This window comes from Centroberyx affinis, unplaced genomic scaffold (assembly GCF_046629955.1).
Source record: "Centroberyx affinis isolate AG114_WGS23_722 - 3 ecotype Tasmania unplaced genomic scaffold, CSIRO-AGI_Caff_v1 ptg000394l_1, whole genome shotgun sequence".
Taxonomy (NCBI): Eukaryota; Metazoa; Chordata; class Actinopteri; order Beryciformes; family Berycidae; genus Centroberyx; species Centroberyx affinis.
The window spans coordinates 56,715-68,566 of NW_027279062.1; the positions used below are offsets into that span (position 1 = coordinate 56,715).

Consider the following 11,852-nt stretch of genomic DNA (forward strand, 5'->3'; position numbering starts at 1 on the left):
CCTTCCCATTGCAGTTACTCGTTTTCTCCCTTGGAAAAATAACAATATAAACCCTGTAATAAGTTTTTGGATACACAAATAGGCTATCACAGCAAAACTATGTCCCTTTGATAACATTACTGTGATATCACAGTAGATAAAAAAAAAATACAAATTCACTTTAAACTCACTATGAGCACCACAGACAGTCCCTATGGGAATGAATATTACAGTGGGTTTTAGTTAGGACTACCAGGAAGCACTTCAGTTCAGTTCACTAATGCTTTATTTGCATGAAAGTGCAGAAAATGCAGTATTGCGAAAACAGACATTCCAGTGAAAAGTGGTATGTTAACATGAAGCTAACCTGAAAACATATGCCCATGAACATTGATATTATTATAATGCAACAATGACAGTAATGAGCAACTAAGTAAGCAGTAACTAAGCAACTTGGAGATTAGGAAGGGAGTAGGAGAAGAGAGAGGGAGGCCACAAGGGGACATCAGGACACACTTTGCACTTCAGCTTCAATACTGAGAACTGAAGGTCTTATGCCCTCTAAAGGAGGTTTTTATTCAGTGTGTTAAAGACCCTATAGGCAGCTTTTTGCTTTAACTTATCATTATGAAGTAAATGTTGATTGCACAGTGTAATGGCTATAGAATAATGACACCATCGGCATTTAGATTGGTTTCCTATAAGCCTCGCTTTCACTATGCAATTCTGTCTGCCACCGGGTACGATCTCCCAGGAGAATGAAGGCTCGATTTACGGCACAAAGGAAGTGCGTCATCCATTGCGCAACCAAAAGAGGAATTGGGATAGGTTTTCCCCGGTAGCTATCGGTAGCGGTACCGCTAGCAGCCAGAAAACGAACCAGGAGCTACAAGGAAGCCAGGATAATTAGTCAAACTTTCCAATACAAGAACACTGAAGGTTTATTTAGTCTAAGAAATTCTAAAGAACAAAAACAATCTCAAAGTTTTTTTCTTGGATATGAAATCAAACATTTTATTACTATTAATATATAATGATTACTTGTTATTTCAAATGATAGTAATCAAAATCTTTAAGAAATTGTGTGCTAAATCTGTAAACTACCTCCCCCCTTTTTCCTGGAGTCAAGATCACCGGTCTGTACAGGGAAGTGACCCCCTAATCTACAATGAGACCCATTAGACAAAGCGCCTCTCTCTGTTATATCTTAACAGTTGACTCCGGTCTCCAGCTGACTGCAGGCAGAACTTCAACAGATCACTGGCTATGAACTAGTTTGAAAAGTTGCTGCTAGCTAATGTTAGCTCTAGCTGGCAAGCTTTCCCATGATTATGCTGTTAAAACTAGCAAGCTGTGAAAAGAAGCCACTTGGAACTTTGTAAAGCTATTTTGTATACTTTATACAAAATAGCTGTATAACTAATAACTGCATCATTCTTCTATTAAAGCAAACAATTTTCCAACAATACAGCACATTACACCTAATTGCACTTGATATTTCCAGGGATCATATGTTTTGTAGTGCAAGTGTAGGGTATATGATAGGCAAGTTTGATAGGATATGTAGGATATATGACACATTTTGTGGCCTCCATTTGACTGTTGTCTAGTGATGTTGTGCATGATGCTACTTCAGTGACTCCTCAGTGTGAGGCAAGATCAAAAGGTTTGTGTTGCAATGAGGATTAACAAATATAAGATGTTGTGGTGGAAGCAAGTATAGTGTAGTAATCAATTATTTCATGAAAACAAGTAGAAATGGGAATTTCATTGATTATGAAATCTACAAAAACAAATCTGGTAGAAATCCTCCATGATAATGTAATGAAGCTCCATGTTTCAGCCTCAGTGATATAGGATGTGAAGTAATCAAGGGTGAGCTGAGTGTCAGAGTTTCATATAGCCCATCTTTTACTTTCCAGTCTAGATATACATTTCATGTATAGTGCCCTGAAAACATTCAACCTCCATCACTTTTTTTTCATATTTTGTTATGGTTTTAAATTGTTTTTCATCTATACTGTCAAAGTGAAAACAAAGTGATCTAAAGTTACATGAAGGTATAAACTTTACATAATGAAAATAGGAAGTATAGAAAAGTATTCAGCCCTCTAGTTTCATGTGAGATAAATTGTCTCACTGGTAAATATTCGTTCAATGTTGCATACAATATATTACTCATACTTAATCTCTAGGTTGTAATTAAACATATTTAAGAGCATTTTCATGAATGGCTGATCTGATGGTCATTGCAGTTGAGGCAGAGGGACCCAGTCAGCCAACCTAGAGAGAGTGAGGGAGGCCTTTTGGAAGCTAGCAGACAGACATTTAAGATAGGGAAAAAAAAAACAAAAAAAACCTACACTCATGCTGATACTTTCTCTCCCGCTCCTCCCCCTGTCTCTCTCTCTCTGTGCTTGTATCGGTATGTGTGGATTCATGAATGTAATTAGGTGTAAATAGGCTAGAATAAAATTTCTAGGAAGGTGCGAATTTGTGCCCCCTCAAAATGCTGTGTGCACTAAGGTTCAATCATACCAGATATGAGAGGAAAGGCATTTTGTGCTTAGTGGTGTTGGTACTACTGAAATCTATTTGATAGCATAGCCTATGATGTGCGGTTTGATCATGAAGGTGAGCGGGGCTTCGATGTGTCTTAGTTTGATTTCAGAGAAGCCAGCTGCCTCCAGGTCTTCCCACGTTGCCCGGGTAAGGACACATCCATCACCAAAGTAGTACCACGCAGGCTGGAGAACATGCTGGAAGAAGTAGGTCCAAGAGGAGGGATCTGCCAGAACATGCTCCATGAAGTAGAAGGCTCCACCCTGCAACACAAATATCAGTGATGTGTGTGTACCAATTCTAATTTCAAAACCAGGTAGTTGGGTATGCCTGTAACGGCCCAAATGTAATAACTGACCATAATAAAGCCCATAATGTAATAAAAATATAACATAATAAAATCTTGAACCTGTAACGTAATAGATTTTTTGCCTAAACATAGTAACTTTATATAACGATAATGATAATAATTTTGCTAAATAATGTAATAACATAAACCAGTAAGGTAATAATAGTCTAAAATGTTTTTTGATTTAGTGTGTTGTTCTTTTTGGTGTTTTTGGTGTTGGTGCTTTTCATAATTTCCAGTATAGGCTACCTTGTGATACTTTGAGGGGCTTTGTTGAATGCTTTGATGTTCTCTGCGCTACTGCTAAGAAATACTAGTGACTGCTAGTGATTCTTGTAACAGGCTTTGTGGCCTACCACAGACGTGGTAAAGTAACAAGTAACAAATGATCAATAAAGTAATAAGGTAAATTAGCCTACGTTATGGGCAAAAATACTATTACGTTACAAGATTTTTATTACGTTATTGGATTTTTATTGCATTATGGTATTTATTACACTTGGTTTTATTACATTACGGGCAGTTATTACGTTATAGTTAATTATTACGTGTTGGGCCGTTACAAGGCCTACCCAACTACCCGGAAACGACCATGATTATGTGTGGATACAATGTGGAATGTTTTTGTTTGTATTGTGTATTCGGAACTAACTAACTAACTAACTAAGTTAACGGTTATTTCATAGATGTGCATTGATTCACTAGCCTACAGACTACTTACAGGCCTCAGTATACGGTGTGCCTCTCGCAGAGTTTGGGAGACGTTCTTGACAGTGCAAAGAACAAGCGTACTGACGACAGCGTCCACCGATTCGTCCTCAATTGACCCCATGTCTTCTCCAGATGCGACCACAAATCTCTCAAATGTGAGGTGGTCGTTGTCAGCGATGCTCTTCTGCAGGAACTTCTGGAAATGCGGGTTCGGGTCAGTGCAGGTTATCTTGCATCCGGACGGGTAGAACGGAAAATTTGTGCCCGTGCCGCAGCCAATCTCCAAAATATTGAGCGGCCCACCACCAGGTTTGTTGAACTCTGGGAGACTGCTAAACAGGTCCCTCTTTTTGTCGTGCATTTTCTTATTGTATGTTGCAGATACTCGGTACATTAAAAACGGGAAGAAACGCTTGTATATTCCGTACAGGCCCACCGCTTCGATCAGTTGAACGGGTAAGGTTAGCACCTTGACCAGAAAAGTAAGAAAGTTCATCAGGACACTCATGTTTGCAACCCTGGATGGTATTGACCCTGACGACGCTTGTGTTCAGCCAGCTAGCCAGAACAAGAAGAAGACTTCCGCTCTGAATTTTCAGAATAAAAGCATAATTTCTACCAATCCACAACACTCAAATATTGACTCAAAAATAATTTTTTGCACAAAAAACTAATAAAGCTGCAAAATGCAGAGTCAAAGTGCTAAGGAGCACCCAAAACACAGCCTACATATAAAGACAAAAGAAACAATCATGATTGGATAATTATGACACAATGCACCTGGCCCTACTCTGGCATCACAATGACCTCACAAAGTAATGGGCGTGGAATCCCAAATGCTATGAGAAAGAAAGGAAAAAATACAAATACATTTGTACCATTGTGCAGAACCTTCTAAATATGCTAAAAATGTATTGGCACTCCTTGCTGAATGTGGGTTGAAATTAGTATCTTGTGGGTTCTGGTGCCCAAAGACCTTTGAATTAAAAACAAATAATACTGCCAAACTGAAACAAACATAGGATGAATAGAATTTAACACAGCTCGAACCAAGTGTCCTCTTTGATAATTCACTTATAGAGGTACTGTATATTGCCCAATGAGGATATACCAATATACTGTATGTTCAGGACCGATACATTTTGAGTGCAGAACATCTAAGAAAGACTTGTTTTCTCTGCTCACTACACACATGATCCCTCACAATTGTATGATTAACGTGACCCTCTCTGGCATCTCCAAAATTACTTCATGTGATGGTGCAGAATTAAACTTGCAAGCTACATTTTTGTGGACAGTGTGACAAAACTAGGGGTACTCCATCGATCGGCTGGATGAGGCACATGTTGTGTACTTACAATGCTATGAATTTCAGTCCAGCTCATGATGCATGTTGCACTTCATGCCCTCTCACTTTTCATTATACTGTCCAATAAGGCAGAAATGCCAAAAAGTAACCAAATTAATTAAATCTTATCTATGCAGAATATTTCTCACTCATGTTGCAGCTGCTTTTACTCACGCTATTATGAATCCAAAATGAATCAATTAAAACAAATTCTCATTGGAAGAGATGCACAATGGGCCTGGGCAAAGTGACACTTCGTAAAATTGTATTAATTTCATGCCCCTACAACACCTTCTGAACACATAACTGTATGGTCTGATTAGGCCTGGTGTGAAATGTTAGGGTCTTAGAAATTAAGATTAAAAAAAATTATTTTTTTGGTCTGTGACATTCTCAATTACATAATGAATGAACATATAATTTAGGTGAAAGTAAAATTGGAATTGGGGACAGGATCACTTTCAGGAGTTTCAGTAAGTTCATCTGACTTCAATGTAAGCAGACTCGAGAGATATTCTAATTGTTCTAGCAAAACGGCAACAATAAACAGATATTTTCAGTTAAGGCAGCACTTCTGGTGCTAGCTACAACAAGGTAACTGTAATCCGTCTGTGCACAATGATCTTTGTATCTGGCATCATAGACAGAGCCGACAGGATGAGTTTTATCAAGAGTTTGGCAAATGTGACACAAATGTAACATTTCCCTTCAGAACATTAAAGAAATTTAATGACAGATACAATTTACATGACAATTTCAGGGTAATTTGTGTCCTTGAAAACATGACATGATTTCATATTTGATCAGCTCCCACACATTAGTCATTTTTAAGTTTTGCCAACTTTGACTGTGAATGTCATGCTGTGTGATTCATAGTATATTTCAGTAATTACAATAGATTTTCATTATCAGATGCAAGTCTGGCAAATGTCATACCAATGCTTATCTAACATAATGTGTTTCATCTGCATCTGAATGATGTCCTAAAACAACAAGGAGGTCATATTTTAACCATATATATTCTCTTAACAGCTCTGAAAGATTTGAAGATTGTTCAAATAAACATGCAATACATGGAAAGCTATATTTTCCACATTCCTCTTCCTTCCCTTCCTTGAAATACAGTAACTTAGTCAATATTAAGCTGATTCTAAATTGCACACTGAACAGTGCAGTTTATCGAACACTTTTTAGTAAAAGTCAAATTTAGTAAAATTCACTGGCATGTTTCAGATAGTCAACTTTTGAGTTTGCTGAACAGATTCACAGGATACTAAAATGTAGTGGTATGGTTGATTAAGTTTGAGTTTCTATAGGTACTGACTTTTCTTTATCAGTTCAGCCATGGTGGCTATCGCTGTTCATGCTAACTACCCAGTTGTTCTTCTATTTATTCCAAACAAACTGCTGTTGCTGCTGCTAGAAATGTAAAGCACATCCCGTCCTGTTTGCCAGAGGATTTTTAAGACCTACCCAACACTGGGTGTTTAGAACAACTAAAGGTTAAAGGTTTCATGAACTGGGTATAGGTTGGTTTATATCAGTCGTCAATAGAGAGTAGCAAAACGGACATTTATTTATGCAAAAATGTTGGAGTCAACATGGCTGCCACTGAAACCTGCAAGGGCTGCAAAAGTCGATGAACTATCACAGATTCAGTGATGCCACACAGGCAGCAGACACAATATGCACCTGGCATTGACACATCATTGACTCTTGTCATTTGAGTGGTGCAAGACAGTGATATTAGTGTTTTGATGCGATGCTGACTTGATACAGTCTGTCAGACCATTTGCCTTTCCACGTGTCTGGATTTGCCTCTGATGCTTATTCTATAGCTGTTCACTTCAGGTCTGATGTCTCTGTTTCCCTTCTACAGCACACTATAGGATGTTGGGCATAATGGTAATGGGTCACAATTCTCAATATTTCCCCATGCTCAAAATACTGAAACACTGAAATGAAAAATGCATGCCAAATATTTAATTTAATATAGGCCAATGCCATACTACTACATGATACTGGAGTTGGAAAGGTTTTGGATAGCATTTATAAACAAAGTTGACCCTACAAATTTATTTGTTTGTGTGTTACTGGATACGTAACACTTAAATGAAGCACGCTGATTGTTCGGTGGCTGGACATAGTTTCATGCCCATGGAGAGGATCTCTCACCTTGGCTGAGGTTTACTATAGTTGCAGTTCTTGGAAATTCCACCAGATAGAGACATTTCTGGGTCATATTCAACTAGTAATTTTTAAAATCCCCCATCCCTGTATTTTGAAGGTTAAAGGCTGTAGACTTCATTTGTCCATGACAAAATGCAGAAAAATTTGTATGTAATATATTGAAAGTGGTTTTATGGCAATGGTTGCATGTGAAAAATCTATGCACCTGGTTGATATAAAACCTTGTTGATACTCTCCAGACCGCACAAACAAAAAAATGGTCATTATCTACCAGAGGAGGGTTCTTTCAGCAGAATATACAATGCCCTTTTAGAAAGTTTATAGAACATTTATGGTACTATAAAGAACACTCTGAGAATTTACATACAGATACAAATCAGATGTACGAATGAGCCATATAGAATTCTTTATTTGAACTTTTAACTTACTCAGATGCTGTTTACACTGCCTCGCCACTAAACTGTGTCTGTTAGAATTAAGCCAAACCATCACCAAGAACCCCTGAAGAACCAACCTTTTTAGAACGATATAGCAACCTTGCATGCATTTTTGATTTATCAGAATATTTGATCATGTGTTTGTCCAAAAGACTTTGATTCATGTAGGATTGAAGTGTAAGACACATGACTTATTTGTCTTTTGAAAAAGAAAAAGTGTTTGGCTCTCCGTATGTATTTTTTATTCTTTCATTACGGGCGCTTATGGTTAAGGGAAATCCCAGAAATAAGGTCCTGGTGGGATTTAGTCCGTTGCCTATGTGGTTGTAGAGGCAGGGTGTTTTAGACAGCTATGCCATCATTTGTGTATGCATGAAATAAAACTTAAAACCTACTGAACTATTCACTGATGTCTTACCAAGACTAAGAATCACCGGGTCTGTTAAATATGGCTTTTAGTTAAGGTATAACTGGAAAAGGTCATATCTGTGGACTGGATGAAAGTGGTCAACCAGTTTTTTGCAATTAGTGTTGAGTCGTTCTGTCACATTAATTGGTGATTGATTTGCAGGTCCACTCTAACAAGAAGTTTTTACTCAAGAGAAAATAGGATCAATGCATTTTATACCACAACTGCTAAACTGTTTTCTGTATCAGTTCTGGATCTGAATGAATTCTTGGTGTCATAGTTGTGCATATGGAGCTGCAGAGCATACAAACTTTTCTATAACATGCACACAGACATCAAAGTTATTTATGACAAACTATGGGAAGAAGCCTACATTTCAGATTATATTAAATTGTAATAGGCTACTTTCTTAGGAAGAGAGACCTACTGTATGGGTGGGTCCTCGACAGCTTGTGTTTAGGGTCCATCACCTCATCTATGTTTCAATATAGGTTTCCACATGGTAAGAAAGTTCAGCTCAGAGTTGTACATTTAAAAATTGTATGATCTGTAACTCTTGGCCTAATTCAGTATAGATTGTGTAATCACATGGTTTAGTTATACTTTCAGCGGAGATCAAGATGGAAACAACGTTTCCCTTCTGCACCAATAACCGTAAGCTATGTCTGTTAATTATCTAAATAGTGTATTTCTTTTTTTGCTTACGATGCTGCGGTCTCTTGTCCGTTATTGAAACCAAAGGCATTTACCGACACTCCCTAACAATTTGCTGAGAGTCATCAATTATGCAGGGTAGCCGCACGCACTGGGAAGGAAGATAGCAGCAACAATATGGCGACAGCCGCAGTTACTCTCGACTCTTTTCTACATCTGCAATTAAGTGACATCTTTCTGGATTTCTGTTAATGCGAGAAAAAGTAAGTAGACAATCTGTTCTCTTGTCTGGATGATTTTTTGTCATGGGATGGATCGCAGTCATACTCTGTCTACTGACTGCATCCCAGTGCCGCAGAGCGGTCCCCCTCTCAGCATCTTTTCCTAGCGTCTGTGGAGGGCTCCTTGCCAATACCTGGACAAATATGCATGCGAAACATCAGTTAGAAGTAGGCTAGACGTGATTCTGAAGGGACAAAACACGGGTTTGCGCTGCGGTATGGCAGAAGGGAGGAGACAGCAGGTTAGTCGGGGTGTTGGCCTGCCGCTGGACGGAATGACATTTCAATGTGTCAAAATGTGAAACATACGCATATGGGATGGGGAAGTGGGATCACGTCAAACTTCTGTGCGTGCGGTGACATTAACTAGCCTGTAATACGGACATACTCAAAGTGGGCCCTAATATAGCGCATCTTGCTAAATAATATTCGGCAGCACTTTTCCTGCTACCATCATTTTATAGCCATCATTATGATAGTTTTACCCCCCCCCCCCCCTCTCTCTGTGCCCCCCTCCTCCACCCCCTTGCAATCTCTTTGGAGACTGTAGGCTATTGCGTGAGGAGGTAGGTGCGTCTCAGTTTTGGCAGTCCTGGAAGGGGCCGCGGCACCCTTTTCTTGTCTTTTCACGCAGTCCCCTCCCTTAATAGAGACTCTTTTGTATTACGTTGTTAGTCTACAATCATGCATGTTAATTTGGAGTCTCTGGAGTCCTGTCGCTTTGACAATGTCTACGGGTGTGGTATAGCCTTCAGGTCGTTTTAGTTTCCCCGTTTTGTGCTGTAAATAATTTCAGTTTCCTAAATCTGAAATTGCTTTCTGCTGATGCATTAGGATAGACTACTCTCAGTTGAAGACAGAGGATAACTCTCAGAGCTTATGGTTTCAAATTGACCTAGGCTACTGTATGTTAGTTAGAGCCTATAGCAGCAATAAGCCACACTGCAGTATTTTAGGCTTTGGCCCTATAGGACGCCGGCGCGCCTCGGTGTAAACAGAAACAGTGGACTTTACTGAAGACTACAAATCAGCCAAGTTTAGCCAATGGCTCTCAAATTAGAAATAAATAATTTGACACTGTAATCAGAGAGAGAGACAGAAGGAGAGGGGGGGGGGGGGGGGGGGGGGGGGGGGGGGGGGTCTTAGTCAGATCATCCGACAGAGGGAGAAAGTTCTCTGAGAAAGAGGAAGGGCGTTCTTCCTCCTCTTCTTATCCCTACCCATCTGCCTATTGCCCCATGCTTAGACCTGTCTCCCTCTCCTTTGATGAGGAAATTAGTTACTGTACATTATCATAGCCTTTCTTCACACACCTCAAATAAACATTTCCACCAGAGAGCAGCCTGGTCGTCATAACCCTATCTGAATTGTGCACAGTTTAGGTAGCTGGCATCCAGGATTTGGCCTTGGATAAACCCATATGAGGGGTTGTTTGAGACTCCTCAATATTTGGCTGTCAAGTTGCTCATACAGTGACACTGGATTTAAGCTGTTTTTTTTTATTAGGCTTACCTATAGCTGATTATTGTAACCCATTGCTCAAGCTGTATTTGATATAGCCTATTTGGATTGAGTTCACTGCCTAGATTTGGTGATATGCTATATGATGACAGGCAGCATCAAGGCCTTAGAGCTCAACTCAGTCATTGCGGGATGGGAGGGGGAGGGGGGGGTGCTTCACCAGCCGGCCGGCCAGTGTGACTGATCCAGTTCCCTATCAATTGCCTACAATACAGCCCCTCCTCTCTAGCACTGTCTCTCTGCGATGTCCAGTTATTTCCATGTTGGGTCACCAGAAGCCTCTCTCGTAGTATCAGAGTGAACATGTTCGCGGGAGAGAGGTTTTTACAGCTGCTGGGACGCCTTGGTGCATTTGGATGCCTTTCCTCTCCTCCGCACAGAGGACACGCAGCGCCGGAGCCGGAGCGGCGCCCTGAGTGCTGCTGAACCGGACAGCGACGAGCCTGTCGTTTTAACTGGAGCCAATTAATGCTGCCGGAGTTGTCAGAAAACGCGCATTTTCTCTTCAGTCCATCCATCAGTTCAATTCCCGGACCCATTCGAAACAAATGGATCTCACTAAAACGAGAGCGAGTTTGGGCTGAGCTTTTGGTGGCAATTACACGCGGTAATACGATTCACTTTTACAGATTAAATGGGGACGTGAGTTGTCTTGTTTTGTTTTTAGATTCACATGTTGTGTATCTGAAGTTGTCACGAGTGTTGCATTTTATGCACCGTTGCTCATATGATCTAGTGAGTTAGGCTATTGGACGCTGATAACATAAAAGCAACATCTGCATATTTAGGTTATGCTGCAGGCGAAAACAATTGAGTCAGTTTCCTCTAGTCGGCTTTATTATCACATTAGTTGTGCTTCAGGATTAGCCCAGCGTTATGCCTATATGCGCTGCTTGCTATGCTATTGCATCTTTGTTTGAATCACCTTGAACGTAGATCAATTGATGAAGCATTTGTGGAAGGAGACTTGGAGGTTGTAGGCTACTCAGGTTGGGTTACTTGAACCGCGGACTTCATTTCTCTTTTGGGTGGCTGTGCGGTTTGTGGAAGAGGCCGGTGTTGGATCTTGTTGCCTGTGGATTTCTCCTATGTTCTTCTTTCTGTTTCGTCTCCAGGTCTGTACCCTAGCCATTCATTGCTTGAATGCTGTATCCTAGGCCTAATTTGTTGATTGCCTGAGCTGTGACTTTGTCAAATATGCTATGATATGAACGATATCAACAGCATGGTCATCAACCACCTGGGGGTGAGATGCAAGTAGCTTATTGTAGGGACCTTAGAGAAATGCAGGCGTTTAGTAGCCTATAGCAACCCACCTGTTAAAACAATGTAGTCGGACCCCTAGAGGTTAAATACCTTCAACCAAGTCCGACAATAATATATTGACCGCCTTTTCAAACACTTCAAAATA

General features: G+C 40.1%; 1 protein-coding gene across 1 annotated transcript; it reads right to left on the reverse strand.

Moving 5' to 3' along the window:
- Nucleotides 1-256: 256 nt before the first annotated feature.
- Nucleotides 257-4,145, reverse strand: LOC139641666 (thiol S-methyltransferase TMT1A-like). The gene is made up of 2 exons (XM_071516191.1): nt 3,612-4,145; nt 257-2,804 (listed from the first exon to the last, which is right to left on the reverse strand). Exons 1-2 carry the CDS (start codon nt 4,107-4,109, stop codon nt 2,571-2,573), a joined length of 732 nt encoding a protein of 243 aa, XP_071372292.1. The 5' UTR covers nt 4,110-4,145; the 3' UTR covers nt 257-2,570.
- Nucleotides 4,146-11,852: the final 7,707 nt, after the last annotated feature.